Below are 22,096 nucleotides of genomic sequence, written 5' to 3'. Positions count from 1 at the left end.
AACGTTAACGGGATGAACTTCAACAAGGCCAAGTGCCAGGTGCTGCACCTGGGCCACAACAACCCCATGCATCACTACAGGCTTGGGGAGGTGTGGCTGGAGAGCTGTCTGGAAGAGAAGGATCTGGGGGTTCTAATTGACAAGCAGCTGAACATGAGCTGGCAGTGTGCCCAGGTGGCCGAGAAAGCCAACGGCATCCTGGCTTGTATTAGGAATAGTGTGACCAGCAGAAGCAGGGAGGTGATAGTCCCCCTGTACTCTGCACTGGTGAGGCCACACCTGGAGTATTGTGTCCAGTTTTGGGCACTTCAATATGAGAGAGATACCAAGGTGCTGGAGCGAGTGCAGAGAAGGGCAACGAAGCTGGTGAAGGGCCTGGAGAACAGATCCTATGAGGAGTGATTGAAGGAGCTGGGACTGTTCAGTTTGAGGAAGAGAAGGCTAAGGGGAGACCTCAGCACTCTCTACAACTACCTGAAAGGGCACTGTAGAGTGGTTGGTGCTGGTCTCTTCTCACAGATAAGTAGCGATAGAACAAGAGGGAATAGTTTTAAACTCCAACAGGGGAGGTTTAGACTGGACATTAGGAAAAAAATTTTCGCAGAAAGAGTGGTCAGACAGTGGAATAGGCTGCCCAGGGAGGTGGTGGAGTCACCATCCCTGGATGTGTTTAAGGGTCGTTTAGATGAGATCCTGGGGGATATGGTGTAGGAGAGAACTTTGTAGATTAGGGCTGATGGTTGGACTCGATGATCCCAAGGGTCTTTTCCAACCTGAATGATTCTGTGATTCTGTGATTCTATGCTGATAGAAGGCAACTGCAATGTTAAAAAGCAGAAGTGTAGAATAAATCAAGGAGGCGGATGACTAGCTGCTCTGTAATCACAGATCAGCACATGCACATTAGGAAACGATGGGCTGGACTTTGTTCCATAGCTGTAATACCATGAGGTCAGAATGCAGAAATCACATTCACCCTCATATTGCAATGTCAACACCCAACTTTGTTAATTCTCCAAATGCAATTTCATAGATGAGATAGGACGGCATTCAAAATAGAACACTAAGGAAGAAACCCTGGCTAGAGATTGCTATAACTAGGCACTGCAGCTACAGCAAAGATATTTTGACAGATATATAGCTGTGTATATTGCACCAATACATAAGTCTAAAAAATTTACAGAATTATCTCAGTAAAGGTCACTGCAAACAAACACACTTTATTGCCATAGCCTCATTGACTCTTGTGAACCAAAAATAATTTGAGAAGATGCAAATAGCAAGATAGAGGAAAGGTCAACTTTTCTAGAAGTAAGCAATAAAGTACAAAAGCTGCACTACCAGATACAACCGTTAACTGGTTCTTGTTTTCCTTCTTGTCAGGTGAATGGGCAGCTCCAAGGAGAGAGGATGTTTTCCATACTTAATTACATGTTTGTAAAGATGACTGTGAAATTTCAAGGGCAGAATTTTTTTAAAACTATCCTAAAAGAAATTAAGACTGCAAGGATCATGGAAAACAGATTTTTCTTATTTTCACAAGCAAAGTGTTATGCTGAGAAGGACAAACAACTAACATCTGGACCAGACTTTCTGAGTCCCGAGTCAATGCTGACTGCATCAATATAACTCCATTCCAACATTCTCATTAATATGAAAAAAATGACAGATTTATTTTTAACTCATATTCATAAACACTGTACCAGGATTTTTCTCAACATCACTATGCATCAAAGATGTACTAAGTCTCTTAAATACAGTTATGTCCATTCTCATTTTAAAACAACAATTCACATCTTCACGGTGCAATCAGATCTCCATACTACATACTCAGAGGCCAGCAGGTCAGTCCCATGCAGTGCTCTTCTTGACCTCAATATAAAAGCACTAGATAACTTAAACCAACACCATTGCAAATGAGGACAAATATACCAAACTCCACTGACAGTTGTAGCTGATACCACCTGGGGGAAAGGGCTGCAGATCAGCCCCTGCAAGCACAACTGCAAGGACCTGGAAGGGTCTCCAGAAAGGGTTGAGCACTTTCAAAGATGAGTGCCTAAAACCATGGCTCTAATCTTACTATAACTTACTACCTTAGGCTGGACACTCTTGTCAGATGTTACAATTCATTGCTCTGTTTACCATTATCAGGTCAGGAACTAAAGAAACCACTTCAGTCACAGAAAGTAGTGTCACAATTTCACATAGGTCGAGTGTTAATGGAAAACAGTAAGAGAAGAAAGAAGTTGCCACAGACAAGAGTGCACAGGATGAGTATTTGCAGCTAAAAAGAGATCAATCAGATGATACTAAAGGCCCCAAGTTCATCAGCAACTCAACAGTGGTTAGTTATAGATGATAGAACAAACTTAGGAGATGATCAAAACCCATTTTAGAGGTAACAAAAAGCACAAGAAACAAGTATGTAACATGCATACTACACACCACATATGATAAAATTGGGTATAATGCAGAGCTGAATACCAAATTTGAAAAAGCAAAAGGTAAAGCTTTAGAAAATGTACAAAAATGGTCTCATGTGGACCCAAGCACAGGGAGGAAGAAACCATCAACATCAACATTATTCACCTCCTGGTAAGGAGGAGGAAGACACCCCTATCATGCTCATCCCAGCAAAGACCTGAAGATTTCAACACCGTGTTGCGACTCCTCCCAGCCTAAACCTATGAACCTTAGCATCTGGCAAAGCATCGAAGAGTGACACTAACATTAGAATATAAGAGGGAGATAGTGGGAATATTTGGGGTTTTTTGTTTTCTGTCAGGTCTTTCTTTTACAACAGTTTTAACTGTATATTTTTAATGAGTTTTGGTTTGTATTAATTAGATAATTTTGACTGTGTTAGTATTATCGTAAGAGGACTAACAATAACTGTTGTGTTTTGCTTACATTGATACAACTTTTAATTAGATAAAAAATAAATTCTTAGCTATGGGTATAAAGAATGTTCCACTTTTTGCTCACAATATCACAAGCATAACTTCGCCACTGATACTTTGAAAGCGGGAGCCTTCTGCCAGATACAGAAGAGAAGGCTTCCCTAGTCCAAATGATTTGGGGGCCAAAACCATCTACTTTACTGAAATGTGTGAAGGATTTTCCAGGCAACCACAGATTATTCAAGCTGATGTTTTTAGCTGTATAGAAAAGGCTCGTAAATGTTACTTCCCAGGCTTTGCATCTGGCTCCTTAATTTATCAAGCAATGTTGGAAAGTTTTACATAGTAATAAAATAAATTTAAAAAATACAAGGAGAAAAAAAAAAAAGACAAAGAAAAGAAAATATTGGTTGTGACAGCTTTAAATACAGTTGATAATTCAGTATGATTTGAGCCATTACTTAGTAGTCAATACCTACAAGCTCTCCTCAGCTAAAACTGATTAATATCACAGACCCTAGATAATCTGGAGATAAATGTTAGATCAGTGACAAATTAAAGGGCAAATGTGCACTTTTTACAATGAGGATATAAGATGTAAAATATAAGATGTGCTAAACTTAACAATGTGGCTATCGGCATTAAGCCTATGCTTTCTTAAATCTATGTCATCCACCAGTTCGTATAGCTCAATAGCTGTCTGTTTCACCAGGATCTTCTGTTTTCTTAAGTACTAAACAATTATACACCAGCTTATTAAATTGATCTGTTTTTTCAAACATTTTATAAAATAACTCCTCAGTAACATTAAGTAGCTCTATAATGAACCTTTCAACTATTGCAGAAACTAACCTGACATCAAACATTTCCAAAATATGAACATTTTCTCTTTTTCTCCCTCTCTATGGGTACAAACACTTGTATTTTTAGAGTAAAGTTTGTTTGTTCCTGCACATATAATTTAATGTTTTTTAACAGTGTCAGATCTATACAACTCCACCATCATACAGGGTAAGAGTATAACATGGTTTACTCTACTTATCACTCATAGCAGATGAGAAAAAAGTTCCAGAATAACATTTTAAAGTGTAAAAATAAGACCCTTATGGATGCTTTAACATTAACACCCCTTTCAGACTAATGGGATCTGCCCACACCTTTCTCAGCCCTGTGCTCCTTCTCCATGAGCATTTATAAATCTTCAGGACCTGAGAAGTTCTGCTGCACACTGTGAGGCAAGATCTTTCTCACAGAGCTGTAGGGGAGTTATTCAAGTTTAAAAACATTTTCACCGTTCTAAAGAAACCTCTTAGCACAAGTTCAAATGCACATACGTGCTCTGTCCCAGGGCCCAGATAAAAGCTGTTCTTTTATTACTGTTCTTCTTAGGCAGCTTCCTAGGCTGCACATTCAGAACAAAACCACACAGACTGCACTTATTTCGCCTGTGCCATATTAGTTCTTTTTCAGCTTATAGCATTAAATAATTTAGCCAAAGATCTCTGAGTTTAAGGTTTCTGCCATTGGTTACAGCACTAACTCTTGCACAAGATTTTACACATATTAACGCTGCCAATCTGTCTCAAAGTTGTTAGAGAACAATCATTGCTGCAGTGAGTTCATTATTGAAAATGTTGCAGAAAACAAAATGGATTAAGTTAGTTGTTAAAATCTTAATAGGCTGCAGTAATGAAGTGTTTCTAAGCCAACTAAATATTGATATGGAACTTCTGGTATTCTGTGATTCAATAGCAAACTTAAGCAAGTTTGTGAAGCTCTCTAGGACAGTGCAGCTCTTTCTTCATCACTAAGCAAGCTACCAGACAAGTGTCACTCAGTTCTAACTCTATTATAATTATTGGTTCACCTATGTAAATTACAGTATAAGCTGAAAATTGTGCACATCCATGTAAACAAAGCAGGATGAAAAACGAGGGAAATTATATGGGAGAAACTTCAGATGCAACTTCACCTGAACTTGAGATGTCACTTCTCTCTGCAGGTTAAGACAAATTTTTTGCTATAATTTGCATAACATTCTCTGTAGACATAATTTGGGTGGTTTTGTTCTGCTGAAGCCCTTTCCAATTCAAGTATTTAATTTCTTATGTTAGTTTCAACTATTTTTCTGTAAATTACGGAAATGAGTCAGAAAATATGACAACTGGTATCCAAAGTAGTGACAATACAAGAGTCTTTTGTATCTACAGCAACTGAAAACATTTCTCCTTTAATTCTCTAGCAATAAAATAAAAAGGACACACATGGCCTACCAAACAAACAGAAGTCAGTTTAAATTAAATGCAAATAATTATTTCCCTATTTTTCCACTATTTGTCACAGTTTAAAAATGTTTCAATGGTGCAAGATACAACTAGTTAAGATAAATCACAAAAATAAAGTTTCAGATCCTCAGAAGTATTTGCAGCAGAATTTGCAGACCAAGCCCACAGTCAGAAGTTAAAACACAGTGAATATAGAAGACAAAAGAGAGTTTTCCAAGAGGAACTATATTTAACTACATAAATGAGGTCTCATCAAACAAGATGACTTTTGTCAGTAAATATTGAGGGATTTTAGCTTTAGAGAAAGGGTGACAGGGAAAATTTAGACCTAGGATGCTTGCTTGACAGAAGTGATATAGTGTGCTGATTTATAGAACTTGTCTTACTACCCAGAAAGGTCACAGTGATCACATTAGTTAGTTAAAATAATAAAGACATAAATTTTTTAAAAGTTCTTAAGTTCAAGTTTTTTGCTAACACTGCTCTGGTTAATAATACCAAAGTTGATTTTAGTTAGAAGTGCAACCCCCAAATAATCAATTTTCAAGCCAAATGTCCATTTAGCTGTTGTGGTTTTTGGTTTTAAGTATCTGTGACTAAAACTTGGTAGAGTTTGAGAAGATACCCTCTGTCATATGAAGAGTAAAGTGACATAGGGTTAGGTGAATCATTTCATGAATTAGGCCTTTAAAGTAGGTCAGATGAATCACAACTGTTGATCACCTTCACTGATTATTGACCTCCTCCAGAGATTATTTTAAGGGCAGCTGGAAGTAATTAGCTTAAACATTGATGTCTGAAAGGCCACAGACATCCATGGCACCAAAAACACCAGAATGGGCTCAGACAGTAGTATGAAGACATAACCCTTCTGCAAAAGCAAAAAAAGTCAAGATAGTTCCCTTGAGGTTATGATTTGAAACTCTGTCTTCTGCTAGGGCTGGAGCAAATAGCTCTAAATTATGGAAGAATTCAGTGAATCCAAAAATCTCTCCCTGTCCCCTTGCATAAGTAATTAATTCATCAAAGGAACATGAGAACAGCCGTAGATGGTAATACCAGAGGTTCACCTATGCAAGAGTCCTATCTCCAACAGGTAAAGTAGTGGCAATAATGTGGGAATGAATATAAAAATAAGGCAACCATACAATTGCATTTCTCCTGGCATACTTTCCCAGCTTCCAGCAGTCTGCAGCCAAAATAGAGACCGTCTCTCTTCTCTGAAAAAGGCAATATCTCTTTTGTTTGCTCTTGAGTTTGCGCTTTGTTTACTCAAGATGAGAGCAGCAGAGTCTGTTGCAACCCTTTAAAAGGAGGAGAGGACCTTCCCCTGCCTCAGAAACCACTCGGACTAGCCCTGGGAAAGAGGTGTCCAGACGTGGAAGGGAGCAAGAGCAAGGAGGTCTGCAAGGAGCAGGGTGCCTGCATTGCATGCAGAGACCACTGAGAGGGACAGATAAAAGCAGGGCCACAAGGGTGATGGGTCCCTGTTCATGGATGCTAGAAGGAACTGCACAGAGTCCACAGCAGCTCAGCAACTCATTGAACTGACTGAAATCAAACAAAAAAGGAAGGACCCTGCCCCACAGAAGTAGAATGAAGTAGGTTATAAATTGATTTTGTGTATTCTTTCTGACCCAGTCACTTTAAGCATCCTCTGTAAAAAAAAAAAAAAAAAAAAAAAAAAAAAAATCTAGTTTAAATTTCAACAAAAACTTGCTTTATTTTTCTTTTAAAATCTTTTGTCTCTTTTGGGGGACCTCATAGTTCAAAGCTCTAGACATGCCTGCCTGAAAGCTAGTCAAAATAGGAGCCAGGTACAATCCTCAAAGGGGTTTTACTTTCATCTTTTGTCATGTTTCTCAGATGCTTTATCAATAAAGTAAAATCCCATGGGGCCAAATGAAAGCACTGTAGAAGTCTTAAAGTTTGCCATATCTGTTTATTTAAAGTCTCAGTACTAATCTTTCATTAATATAGATATTTCATAGAATTAGACTAAATAAATTGATGAACAGGTACAAGAAAACTGAATAGGAAAGTGTTCTGCATTTTAAAAGGCAGCTAAGTATGCAAATGTTATTATTTAAATTAAAATGTCAGTAATTGTATCAAGGTTGGGGACAGATAAAGAATTCTATAATCTTTCTAATTCACTCTACCAAATGCAATTAAAAGTTATTAGATTTCTAACACTTCAGCCTCTGTATAAAACATTGTCTGGTAGAAAATTAAACACTGAACTACAGTCTACTTTTCTTTTTATGAGAAAAACATGTTGAACAAATTTACCCAAACCATCAGAGTACAAGATGTACTGTGTTTTAGGAAATTCATTTCCATGCACTGGAGGACTAAAATCCATAGAGACTCACAGTGGCACTACTTTAGTAATGATAAATAAGTGACAGCTATCATCAAGGTAGTAGAAATCAGGAATCACCAATGAGATCTCAGTAGAAGTTTGCAGGTTCCATTAATTGTTAATAGAAATTATGTGTAGGCTTTATTAACATTTATTCATTAATCTGACAGGTTTGCCATGAATACAGATCAGGTAGAAATTATACAGAATACATTACAGCCCCTGTTTACTTTCAAGGTTGCAGTTGAAGTTCAGCCAGTGAATAATAGAACCCTGCACTGCCAACCATGTCATTTGTTTTCATTCATTTCACTGATGTAAAGCAAGACAAAAAACCAATCATCAGTTCTTAAGTTTCTTCTAGTATTGACTCCAACTGCTTTGTAGTTTTGAAAGAATATCTTACCAGAAGCATTTGCAACCAGTGCTATGTGGTCTTTACTGACTGTCTGTGGCTTTTCAAAAACACTTACAGATGGGTTTAATTCAAGAAATCCTACATGGTTCAGTGTCCACTTATCTGGGACAGAAAAGTAAGGTTCAAAATTGATTTCTTAAATTCCCAAAGTGAACACCTTCCTTATGTTCTTAGCCACTGTGACTTCAAATGTCTTCAGTTTCTGCACCTTCTTACACCTCAGAACAATAATCTTTGTTCTGAAACCACCCATTTCCATGGCAAATACTCTGGAACAGGGAAGCTGCCACAGCAGCTGTGGCATTGGCTGAAATGGGGAAGAAAGCCTGGCTGACATGGCCCCTTTCCTAACCTCATACTGCTCCAGGGCACCAGAACTTCCACTGCATGTCAACAAGGTCTTGCTGGGTGTATCAACACTGTTAGATAACTGCTTAGCCCAAGTCCACAGCAAGGTCCTGATCCCCCAGAGTACCTCTTGTGAAAGTGTTGCTTTGCTCCCAGACTCCTTTGCAATGACTCAGCTTGTTTAATCTAAGATAAAAATAAACCAAGATGCAGTTCTGGAGACCATTCATTTCAGGGATCACACCCAAAGAGCAGCAAGCGTGAGTCTGGATCAGTTTTTTGTCTCTGCTCTGTACAGTTACTCCAACTTTACCTCTGGTGTCTTCATGCACTCAAACCCCATTACATGTACCAGATAATGCAACATATGCCCTCAGCCTCATAATCTTAAAACACAGCTCTGCTAGGCTACAAAACTGCCCTCACTACAAACCTGAAAATTAATTAACCCATACATACAAATGTCAAGAGGAAACACAAGGCCAGCTGCTGTGCTGTGGAGATACAGTCAGTCTGCTCTGAAGGGACAAGGTCTGAACATTGTGGACACAAGCCATCCTGCACCTCTAAGGCCTGAGGGCTGGGGATCAGTCCCTGGAACAAATGCATTTAGTAGCAAAGCTATAACTACTAAAAAACATTGTTCCAGACACAGTAGCCCATATTCTCCCACTGGTGCCAGCAATACACAACACTGGTGTTTCCCTAGGACCCAGCAGAGAGAACAGCCTTCTGCTGCTGGTACCTTTCTAAGCCAGTCAATACACCAGAAATATCAGCAGCAGATATGGAAGGTTTTATTTGCAACTTGATCACCAATGTACAGCTATGACTACCTCTGTATTGTGCATGGATTTCAATGTAGTATATGAATATATGATGATTCAATCAATGATTTATTGATTATGAGTTATTCCTCTTCAAGACTGTTGCATCTTTCAGCCACTGGGATTGATGTACACAGTGGGGCAATTCAGACTGCATGAAACAACATAAATCTGAAATTCCATAACTTTCAAGTGCTCAGCAGCCAAAAAAATATTTTTAACTTTTTATAGGGCAGTACACAGGTAGGTTTTATGACAGTCTTTCAGTTAAATGTGAGCTTTAATTTGATTCTGTTTTCAGGATACGCAGAGCCTATTCAACTAGCTGTATAAAAACCTGCACATTTAGGTCTATACATAGAAAGTATGCATACAGCTACTTTCATTTCACACATATACAGTGTCTTCCTGATTTTATTTTGGGAAATTATTTATTCTGGTGGTAATGAAGACTGGAAGTTATACAAGAGTTATCGAGAAATAGTGCCAGAGTACTTTTTTGTTCTTCCATGGAGTGATTATTTTCTGATCTCTATAATGCATCTTGGCCATTCACTCAAACCTACAGTGCAATGATGCCAAGGTCAAATTTGCTCATTTTGTAATGTTTAGTCAGCTTGTTAGTATTGGGAAGTCAGAAAAATGAAGTCATGAGCACTCTGTTATTCCTCCTGGGGTGACTGGGCCCTGACTGCATTTTGCAAACCTATTCTGAGAAACTGCTGTTCTGATTAACTTGGTGGAATTGGAAGACCAGAGACATATGGAAAAGGGCTTTCTGAAAAGATTCAGACTCAGAAAATAAATATTGGGTTTTTTCAGGGAAGTTTTTTGTTTTACTTAGATGGAACAAAACTACGAAACTTACCAAGATCTAGGTAGATGCCTGGAACAAATGAGTTGAGAAAAAACATAAGAATAACACATCCCAGCACAGTCAGGCATTTGATGAGAAGAATTTTGTCTGTTATTCTGTGCTGTAGACAGGGAGGAAAAAATTAATGACTGTATTAAAGAAGGAGCTGTCTATTATGCATAGAGTTCACAAAAGCATGTGTGAAGCACAAACTTCTATTCCTGTATTGCATATTCCTCTTCAGCATAAAAGACAGAAATATTTAAATTGAAGCATGAATATGTGGCCCAATGTGATCTAACAGATATAAGTAGCTAGCACCTGCTGCATAAATTCAGCTGCATTCAGCTACCCCCATCACAACTTCATTTCAGTAGGAGAAGTAGGGTTGAAATGGAATTCCTACTACAGAGGGCACTCCATGCCCTCTAGGGTTTCATGACCCTGGACAAAATCACCCTGTTTTGCAATGTATGCTTTGAAAACCTATAAACAAGCCTAGAGGTCTGATCTTTCATGCCTCCTGTGCAACTCTCATGGACATGCTAAGCCCATGATCTCTATTCAGCTTCTACACCCCCGTGTTCAGCTTCCCTGTGCTGATCTCCTCATGGTCTCATCCTCGGGCCCAGTGCTTCTGATCATGACTCAGCTTTTCTGCTCTGATCTCACTTTCACCACCAACCTGGGGAATCACCTTTTCCGAGTCTGAGTCCCTCTCTTCTTTCACATGGTTTAAGGCTCTACTAAAGTACTTTAAAAGGTTGTCTTTTATGCAGTGCCTTGAAAATGGTGTAAAACCTAATAAGAAGTCCTGTTGGTTTTGTTCTCTTTTGGTGTGATACATAGGAGAACGGTGATGTCCCAGTCAAGGACTTGAGCTCCCAAACACAGGCCTGGATTCATTAGTGATGCCAGTGAGGTGGAGAGGATGTGACATTTAGACAATTAAATTTAGATGAAATTAATCCCACTGCAGAGATTACATTTCATCAGACCCGGCTTCAGCATAAAGACTTAGGCGGTATTACTGTGTGCACAGCAGAGAGAACAGGATTTATCCAAGTGGTTTATCCCTACTTGAATAATAAAACAACCATGTCACAGACAGTGTAGTAAATTAGCGTTGGTATTTGCTACATCAGCAGGAGTGTACTCTATCGTCATGCAGCACAGTTATAAACAACCTATTGACACCTTCTGAGTCTTTCTGGCCATGGATTAAAAATTTAAGAAAACACTGATGAATCATTTATTGATTCTTTCAGTGATATTTTTTCTAAGGAACAAAAGTATAAAACCTAACAAAAACCTCACAGTGTGGTTCAGTAACCCTGTCCCACAGAGAAGCCAGCCAGCCTGCCTGACAGCTTTTCTGCTATCACGAGTGTTATTAAATTTGCATTAGATTCAAAGCACTCTCGGTATAAGGACATAGGTCCACTTACATGGATACTAAGAAAAACTGCCATCTATTTACCTTTTTCTGGAGTTCTTGAATATTTGTTTCCCAGTTTTTATCTTCTTGTGAAATTTGCCTGAAAGAAAATGACACCTGCTTTTTTCCAAAGTGAAATTAGAGCTCTGCCAAGAGTGTTGGAATAAATCTCTCTCATCACAAATAGATCACCTTTCCCCCCATACAGAGTCACTCATACCACAGCAGCAAAATTCCCATGAGCATTCACTTAAGACTCCACTTCTGTAGCACACTCCACTAATACATAAACCCTCTGGTTGATGAAGAGTGCCACAGGCTTGGAAGGAGCTAGTTTCCAGAGTATGGACCTTGGTATGGAATCTGGCTATATGCAATATCTAGTTCCCTTAATAGTTTCTCAGGAGTTGATGTGTGTCCTGCTGTGATAAAACAAGGGTCATATGCTAACAGCAACGAGTCAGGACACATATATTTTACATTTGCATTTTATAACAAAGTTTTTAAGATCAGAATAACTTCAACATGATATCAGCATAGTCAGCCCTCCAGCAAAAAGCTTTGGGGTTTGCAGTTCAGGAATGCTATTGTTAATGCTAATGAATTTTTACATTGCTGTAAGTGTACTGTGGTGGAGGATCCTGATTTTCAAGATTAAATATACTTCAGAAGTTTCCTCTTTATAGTGTCATAAAGTCTAATAATCTCTTATAATCTTATAAAAAGGAGGCGATTTTAACAGCCTTTTTTGTCTTTAAGTATTAATACTGTCACGCCATTCAAAGTGCACAATATCAGCAAAAATTATGTAAACAAAAGTCTTCTTATTAATGAAATAATTTAAGAAATCATATTTACATGTCCTTGCTCATACTGTCTATTTAACATGTTTATTAATGAAAATTATTTCAGTTTCACTTTAGTCAATTCACTTTCAGAGTATTTCTCACTGATGTTCTCAGTCATCAAATTCCATAGCAGAACAGCTGGTTTTGCCAGAATGTAAACAAGGTTAGCGTTTTTGTTAGGCCTAGGTTATATAAACTTCTTTTCTATACATAAACAATTAATTATGTCTGCACTCGGGTTCACACTGAAGATTTGATTATGAAATAATTTTAAAACACAGAAATTCACTGGTGATATATTTTCAAACCCAACAGTTCACTGAAGAACACTTGAATTTTTCAGTAAAAAAAGAAATTATATGATTTTACTATGTGAAGCCACTATTGCAAGGAAAAGTCTAATAACATATTTGTGATCTTCTTAAAACAAAAACTACCTAAAATTTCTAGGCCTTTAAATGTGGATCATATTGATATATATTTTCCAGGCCTTACATCGGTTTTGTCCTAAAATACTTTGCGTTTCACTGAGACTTAGGGTGGCTCTTCATATCTGCCCCAACACCCATCTGATCAAGAGACAACTAAGAATATAGTTCTCATCCCAGTGAAGATCCCTGAAATCCTTCACTTTCAGCTCTGCCAAAAATTACTAGATATGAGCCCTTGGCTGGCTGAAGCAAACAGAAATATTACCCCTGATATTAGCAAAGCCACGCTACCATTCCTGGCTGTAGACAGATGAGCAGGAGCTCCCTGCCAGTCCAACAAACTGCCTGTGCCTGCAGTTTGTCCATGCTGAGGGTCGGAGCAGGGGAGGTGGGACAGGCTGCTCCCTGCTCACCTGTGAAATGTCCTCAGCTTCTTCCTCAGGAGCATCTCCAGAGTCAGCACCTTCTGCATCAAGAGGCATTTCACAGCAGTCTCCTCTCTGCTGGCCGGGTTAATGCGCTGTGCAGTCAGTCTCCAAACATAGATCTCATGTTTCAGCTCTAAAAAGAAGCAAAATCACTTATCTTAGAAGCACGTATAATGTGTGTGAAACCAGAGGTACACAAAATACGTGTAACGTGCCTGGACTGAAAGCTGTTAAAATTACTAGAATGGTTTCCCAATTATTTTCCACTTAGGAAGCTGCTTTTACCATTCTTTTTCCAGAGATGAAGGGAATGAAAAATAAACAGTAACTTTTCAAAATTTTAAATAAATTAATCTCAAAGTCCTTTTCCAAAGAAAAATAAGTACTGTCTTCAAACACTTGCCGATGCCTTCCACAAGCTTTAGTGCTAAAATTGTAGCACATTCATTTTTCATCAGAAAATAAACTGCCAATATACCTTGTTATACAGCTAACAAGATTCCAGTTACTTTGTAGTTAGTAATTAGAGCAAATGCTCCTTCACTGTATTCAGAATGGACAACACGTTTCCATTTACACTCTGTGTTCATACAAGCAATTTTATCAGTGTAAGGCAAAACTGAAATTTAGCACTGTCTTATGGAATATCGTTTAATAACATTTTAAAGGTTTCTTAAGAGGACTTAATTCTTAGGCACTGAAAATATCCATACACATAGCTACCACCACCTGTGTGCTGACCTGAATGATATCTGATCCTGTGTAAGTTCAGACAGACTGATTAACACATGAAATCAGCCTTCAAAATCTTGTCAGGATTTTCAAGACTTTTTGATTTATTTTTTCCAGTATTGTCAAGGCCTTGGGGAAAGACCAAAAAGCATGTGTTCCTGTTCAGGATGTACCTTAGACTGGGCATGCCAAAAAAAACCTTTGGATTTTCTAGGAAATCACTAAAGAAATAAAAGCAGAATATTCATTCAGAAACTGTCTGCACAAATGCTTCCTGATGAAGCAACAGGATATTTCCTCACCCTTTTTCTGTTCCTCTCAAATATCGTGTTGTTGAAGACAATGTGTCAAGAATTTATACAATTTGTCAAGGCTTTATATCTTAAGATCCCTGTTCAATCAGCAGATTGTTCTTGAGAAATTAATGTGTAAGTCTTTGCACCGTCTATATAAACTATATGCATTATTTATCAAAAAATAAATTATGTAATAACATAAGAAATATTTAAACACATTTTGATGTAGGCAGTGATATTAATATTTACTCCTGCAAATCCCTAGTGGTATCTACTATCAAAAAGAGTACTAAACATGCTTAATTCCCCACCCTTGTTTTGTGACCAAGTATTTATAATGCTAATGAAGAGACAATCGTGAAAGATTGACTGACTATACGAGGGAATTAGACTTTACAGAACTCAAATTTTTAAGAGCAAAAGCATGTCCAGAGCCTGAACAGTTGACACAAAAAAAGGGATCTGAACAGCAATTGACTCATATTTTGTATGGTTCATGTCTATAGATGAGCACACATCCATCAAAATGGTAATCTTTGCCTAAGATTTACAATGAAAGACCAGAAATGTGAATTCACACTAAAGTACAATGACAATCCCAGCTTATTAAACAACTAGTGCTTGGCTAAAGCTTTTCTTCCAAGAAGGGATTCATACCTGAATCACAGATATCAAAGAGGTGCAGAATCTACCACTTTCCATTGTGATATATTTGATGATTCTTGCCAGGAGCATAATCTGACACTAAATTATATTAAAACATGGATGGGTCCTGTTTATCAAAGGATCCACATGACTTTGTGTGGAGATGCTCTCCTGGCCATCATTTACTTTTCCATCAACATTTGTGACACACAGAAATATATCAGCAGTGATTTTGCATTCTATTCCAGAATATAAACAAGAAAGTGACAGAGCTTTAGGCCACAGCTGACCTTCTGCTCCCCACAGAAAGGAAAAAAAAACCCCACAACTCTTTTTGAGGATTAACGTTGATGGGACATGTGCAAAACCCCCATATTTTAAACCTCAGAAATGGTGACATTTTTTCTTTAATAAAATGGCAAGATTAAATTTTAAGTCTCTGAATTTGCATGGTAATTTCTGAAAGAAACTAGTGACTACGTTTGGGGTCTGCTTCAGCTCCACAGTTTCTGGTCAATGGGGCAACAAGCTATTTCAGTTGGCATCTTCCTCCTCATAACATCCACCTTGAAATTGGGCTGAAATTGTGAGCTGGGGAATTGTTCCAAAAGAAAGAGTGTGTTTTTGTCTTTTTTTCTGACAAACACTCATGAGGCATGATTATCCAGTTCGCTATCCTGCTTTCCCATAGCTTGTCTTTGCTGTAACACCTTTTCTGATCATGTCTGTTCATCCTGCCATAACATTTCCCCCCATCCTTTCCAAGTGAAATTTCACCAAGGCTTTTGCAGATGGAGGAAAGTTGAATCTTTCATCATCTATCCAAGATGCAGATTCCCAGCAGGTATTTTAATGCAAAGAATCTTTATCTTCTCTCCTTCAGAAAGAGGCAGCTAGCATCACTGTATCTGTGCCACAAACAATCCCGCAGAGCACAAAGAAGCATGACTTGTGGTTGCACATTCCTGTTCCATGTCTGAAGTGCTGTGGGGCTAATCTCCAGGTTCAGCAAGGTCAGCCTGGTGCTTTCTGGTCTATGTTAAAAAATATACGCATGTTTACACATGGCTTTGATCTTGCCTTAATGTACAGCAAGAGCATGCTTGATTTTTCAGTCATTAGTTTTCTAAACATCCCAAGGATGTGAACATCCAACCCACTGTGGAATTTACTTCAGAGCAAAAATTTTCTTTTGGAAATCAGAAAGTTGATACATCTTTTTATACTGCAACTACTGTTGCAGTAATAATTTATGAAGAGGTTTTCTAGGTCATCCAACAGAATGTTTCTCCTATTTCTCTTTCATGCACTCTTATTGTAATAGCCCATTGTGGCATCAGGTGATACATATGTATTAGCAGCAGTCTTTGTTTTGAAGGAAATATAATGCAGCCCCCCGAGGTCAGTGAGAACACTGAACATGGCCAAAAACTTTTGGGCCCTTCCATACTTCTCCCATTTCAGGTCTGCAAACCCATTTGGGGAGCAACCCCTAGAGTTTAGGAACATCTGATATTTTATGACACACTATATTACACATGGACAACAGCTTAATGCAACTACAGGTTCTTATCAATCACTTTGAAATTACTGTTAAGGCAGCGTAAGGGGAGCACTTGGCTGCCCCTAAACGGGAAGGTCCATAAGTTCCTGTCCCCGTGTCAGATGGGATCTAATGGTCATGTTACATCAGGGCAAGCTCACTGCACTCACTCGTCCACCAAAACCCAATCTGCAGGGTTTTCATAGGGTTAGCTTCATGGTGGATCAGCCTACTAACCAATTTATCCCACCACTGATAGGTCTATTGTTAATAATTGAAGTGGTATGTGTGTGTCATGCATCTTTCATGGCAGTTTATCATTAAAGCAGCTAAATTAACATTTAACTGCAACTGTAGTAGCAGTAGTTGAAGTGACGGAAGCAAAGCAAAGTTTAGTATGCAGTGATCTGGAGTAAAAGAAGACAGGAGAGCTGCAGCTCAGTCAGGGAAATCAGCCCATTCTGATACTAAAATGTTTGTGAACATGGTACACTCATAAAGCCCACAAGGCACCACAGCAATATAGATAGCATCATTATTTCACAAAAGTTTTTTTTTTCTTTTTCTTTCTTTTTTTTTTCCCCAGAAAGTCCATTTCCAACAAGAAAAGAATAATTTTTGGTTTAGTTCTAGGATCAAATAAAGGATCAACAAACATGTAAAACCTATGCTGCTAGTCCGTTCTGCTTTATTAATTTATCATATTTGCCATGGGGACCTCAGCTATGACATCCTGGACCACTGAATTTAACAGAGTTTCAGCTACTGACCTAGGCTGTGACATTTTAGAAAACATTTTCTTCATTTTAGAAAACATTGTTTCATTTTAAAATGCATATTCTTTCTGCAATCTGATAATTAATAGTCAGATTGATTTTCACTTAGAGTAATGACATTCCCTCCCACCTGACTGCCAGTAACAAAGAAGACATCCCCAAAAACTGAGCATAATTAATTGCCAGTCTCAGAATCTGAAAAGGCGAGTCTTGTTAATTGAAGATACTCAGAAGAGCATGACCAACCTTGATGAGATGATAAGAATTATCATGACATGGCAATTTTTAACTTGCAAGTTCACTTATACATTAGCTACCTTTTTGCAAGCAACACAAGTTTGCACTGCTGGGCTGTGACTAACAACATGCAAAGCATGTTCCTCTAAATGTTTTTTTTCTCCACATGCTATTGCTGCTTAACTATTTTCAGTAAGGCAATTATTTTTCTTAGCTAACTTCTCAGAACAAGAATACTTCTGTTTAAATGTTAACTGAAAAGCAAATTAAGTACCATGAATTATAGCTTAATCTAGTAGTAATAATATCTATACCTTCTGGTAATTTTTTTAATCCATGATATTATGTAATTAATCCTCTAACTGTTATTAGATGGTAAGTAAGTGTCATCTCCATTTTAAAAGCACAAAAACTAAGTCAGCAAGATGAAACCCAAGTGTAGAAAGAATTCATACTGAGGGATATTTGGGCCCCTCACTACAAAAAGGACATTGAATTACTCGAGCATGTCCAAAGAAGAGCAACGAAGCTGGTGAAGGGTCTGGAGCACATGTCGTACGAGGAGCGGCTGAGGGAACTGGGGGTGTTTAGTCTGGAGAAGAGGAGGCTGAGGGGAGACCTCATCGCCCTCTACAGCTACCTGAAAGGAGGTTGCAGAGAGCTGGGGATGAGCCTCTTTAACCAAGTAATAAGCAATAGGACAAGAGGGAATGGCCTCAAGTTGCACCAGGGAAGGTTTAGACTAGATATTAGGAATGTCTCACCAGACATTAAGTGCTAGATGAGTTTTCAGTTTTACCTTGTTTTCTCTCTTGACCATCCCCTTAGCTCTGCCATTCTTTGCAGAGTTTCACGCAAAATGAGGCACTATGTGAGCAGTACATACTCTAAGTCCAGGAACAATGCCTGGACATCTTGCAGGCAGCACAGTCCTGTCAATTGTACATGTCTGACAACCCTCAATTACCTCTTCTCTACTTCTTTACTTTTCTAGACTTTCTACCTTTTCACTGCTGGTCTTGTACGTCTTTTTTCCTCTCCTCCTCTCCTTTTTCTTGTCTTAGAGAAGCAGCTGTAAAGCTCCACACAGAAGAAAGAAACAGATTTGCTCACTCATCTGGTTACCACATTTCACGTTGTGGGAAACAGCACCGTGTTTTTCACACATTAAGCACTTTACACATGACTATGATTAATTAGAAAATTCCTTCTGTTGTCAGCTTTGCATACTGACTATCATACTACCATAGCAGTATTTTCCCAGCTGCTGTAGACAGTGAGCTACACCAGAGAGAATAATGTGCTCCCCCCTCTCCTGGCATCACCACTCCTGCTTCAACGGTGAGTCTCTCTTTCAGCCAACAAAACAATCAGAAACTGGAGCAAGCAACACAGGGGAAATGGGGAGCTGGTGCCAAATAAGTTGTTGTGCTAAGAGAAAGCTCCTCCTCTTTGGCAAAAATGGCAGTAATAATACTTGTCACTAGACCGTGTGCCATACTTTGTACTGAGAATAGTCACCTTCCCAAACACTGAGCTCCAGATCTCCACAGCTAGATAGCTGAGACACAGTAGTTTATTGTCATGCTTCCCAGGGACTAAATAATATATTGTTAACCCTTAAGGGAGGTAAAAACTTTGGTTTCGAGTTTTGGGGCGGGAGGGGAATAGCAAGTTTAATTCCTCTTACACTCATATATTATTATTTCCCCCTATATATTCTTTTGGGAAAGTATATATATACTTTTTAAACCTTCTCAGCTTACTGTCCTAATCCTAGCATCTTTTTCTGCATCACGCAGTTCAAGGTGCAGGTTTATCAGCTGCAAGTCACACTCAAAAAGTCCTCAAAATGTCCCTTCATTCTTAAAAAGCATTTTATTTTCTCTCTCACAACTGAGTTCAGAATCTTTTTTCTTTTGAAATATGCCCCACTTCTAGCCACCGCAGGTAAACAGCGGCTCCTGGGGAAGGAACATGTGTTTTTCTGCTGCACAGGTGCTGCAGCTCACTCTGAAAGCCAACAATTGTCTGTTCTTAAAATTAGTGTTTATCCATTCTCAGTAATCTGTGTACCCCAAAGCAACAGAAAAATCTTAAAACATGTGGCATACAGGGAAAAAAAATCTGTGGAGAATAATATACCAGTTAAGTCTCACATATTTTTTTTAATTGCTAGTTGGGGGCAGGGTGAGGGAAGGCTGGTATTTAGTTGATTAAAACAGCTACTTCAAATAAGCCATGTGAAGTTATCACAGAATCATTGCAAGCTGAGATGGAAGGACCTCTGAAAGCACCTTGAAGCATATTCTGCAAATCCAGACCACAACAGCTACCTCCTGATGGAGCTGTGTTGGTTGCTTTCTCTTCCCTTTTCACAGAAATTTTCAGTAGAAGGAGTAGCTCTTCAGCATTTGCTCTAATTGAACAGCTACTGATTAGCTTTGCAGCAATGGAGGAGCAGCTGATTATAAGAACACATGGTATACTGATTAGGAGACTGCTACATCTGAACATACTAAGCTGCAAGTAACAAAGATTACAGACAGATGAATTGAGGGAAATACGCTAGCCAGTGTTTCACTAGTGCAGTGTTTCATTGGCAAAAAATTACATCAGCAAATAAATTGTACTATTCAAATTAATAAAAAAATTGTTATGTATACTTGATTTCTTAAAAATCCCAAACATATGCTTTAAAAGTTTAGAGATAAAAGAAAATATAATAATTCTATTTTCTAAAATATATATTCACAAAATAATGCTATTACATCACAATTGCTCACAGCTGACAGAACAAATTTTCTGACTGTTTAGATATTACTTATCTCAGGACACCTTGCAAGTTGGCACCTTTAAAGATAATTTAAGTATATAACAACTGTAGTTATTCATGGAAATGTCCATGAAGATATGACTTTTATCAGAAAATAAGAAATTAATAAAAAACAAATTAATTCTTTTTAAATAAGAAAGTTGGAAAGTTACAAAAAAATGCTGAATACCAAAGATTTAATAATATATATCCAAGCAATAAAGAAAAGTAATCATTTTTTATAATGATGCATAATTACAAAGTATTTTATCTGGGAGCTTGCAAAGGTTTCTTTCCTCTCCAGCAAAAAGACAATTCCTTTCCCAGAGATGATCTCTTCCAGAAAGGATTCTCATTCTTGAGCCCTGTGTAGAACAGGTAGAAACTTGCTCTATATTTAGCATTTTGATATAGAATCATAGAATTATAGAATGGTTTGGGTTGGAAGGGACCTTTAACGGTCATCTAGTCCAACCCTCCTGCAATAAGCAGGAACATCTTCAACTACATCAGCTTGCTCAGAGCCCCATCCAGCCTGACTTTGAATGTTTCCAGGGATGGGGCATCTATCACCTCTCTGGGCAATCTGTTCCAGTGTTTCACCACACTCATCCTTATATCTAGTCTGAGTCCACCCTCTTAGTTTAAAACCACTACCTCATGTCCTATCACTACAGGCCCTACTAAAACTCACAGAATCACAGAATCATCTAGGTTGGAAAAGACCTTGAAGATCGTCTAGTCAAACCATTAACCTAATACTGACAGTTCTCAACTACACCATATCCCGCAGTGCTAAGTCGACCCGACTCTTAAACACCTCCAGGGATGGGGACTCCACCACCTCCCTGGGCAGCCCATTCCAACGCCTAACAACCCGTTCTGTAAAGAAATGCTTCCTAATATCTAGTCTAAACCTTCCCTGGTGCAACTTGAGGCCATTCCCTCTTGTCCTGTTGCTTATTACTTGGTTAAAGAGGCTCATCCCCAGCTCTCTGCAACCTCCTTTCAGGTAGTTGTAGAGGGCGATGAGGTCAGCCTCATCTCAGCCTCCTGTTCTCCAGACTAAACACCCCCAGTTCCCTCAGCCACTCCTTGTAAGACCTGTGCTCCAGACCCTTCACCAGGTTCGTTGCCCTTCTTTGGACCCACTTGAGTAATTCAATGTCCTTTTTGTAGTGAGGGGCCCAAAACTGAACACAGTAATCAAGGTGCGGCCTCACCAGTGCTGAGTACAGGGGTAAGATCACTTCCCTGTCCCTGCTGGCCATGCTATTTCTGATACAAGTCCATCCATATCTTTCATATAAGCACCCTTTAAGTACTGAAAGGCCACACCAAGGTCCCCCCAGAGCTTTCTCTTCTCCAGGCTGAACAACCCCAACTTTCTCAGTCTGTCCTCATAAGGGACATGCTCCAGCCCCCCAATCATCTTCACGGCCCTCCTCTGGACTCAAACCAACAGGATCATGTCCTTCTTATAATGGGCACCCCAAAGCTGAACACAGTACTCCAGGTGGGGTCTCATGAAAGTGGAGTAGAGGGGGAGAATCACCTCCCTCAACTTGCTGGCCACACTTCTCTTGATGCAGCCCAGGATACAGTTGGCCTTCTGGGTTGTGAGCACACATTGCTGGGTCATGTCCAGCTTTTCATCTACCATTACAAAGAGAAGGAGCAATAGGAACATGAGCCAGCTCCCCACCTGTTCAGATTATGCATTTCAGTAGTCTACTGGGGACAACTTGGGAGTGGATATGGTTTACCTCATAAATTTTTCACCTCTCTTCCAAGTACTAACTTTGACCAGACTAGTAGGAAGATCACTCACCCATGCTTATTATTAATTTTTTTATGGATTTTAGGTAATGATGCCTTCCCATAAGACAAAAGTCAACATTAATT

The 22,096-nt window shown here is 38.8% G+C and overlaps 1 protein-coding gene across 1 annotated transcript in view; it reads right to left on the bottom strand.

The window, feature by feature from the left end:
• OCA2 (OCA2 melanosomal transmembrane protein) overlaps positions 1–22,096 on the bottom strand; it is a 191,095-nt gene that overhangs the window by 87,134 nt on the left and 81,865 nt on the right. The window contains exons 15-17 of the mRNA XM_074860952.1: positions 13,133–13,280; positions 11,483–11,540; positions 10,015–10,123 (exon numbers count right to left, since the gene is read on the bottom strand). Of these exons, the coding sequence (XP_074717053.1) occupies positions 10,015–10,123; positions 11,483–11,540; positions 13,133–13,280 (315 nt within the window). The remainder of the gene's footprint in view (positions 1–10,014; positions 10,124–11,482; positions 11,541–13,132; positions 13,281–22,096) is intronic.

This window comes from Strix uralensis, chromosome 2 (assembly GCF_047716275.1).
Source record: "Strix uralensis isolate ZFMK-TIS-50842 chromosome 2, bStrUra1, whole genome shotgun sequence".
In the NCBI taxonomy this organism is placed as follows: Eukaryota; Metazoa; Chordata; class Aves; order Strigiformes; family Strigidae; genus Strix; species Strix uralensis.
Note: the sequence above shows the minus strand (reverse complement) of the source record. Positions and strands in the feature narration are given on the sequence as shown.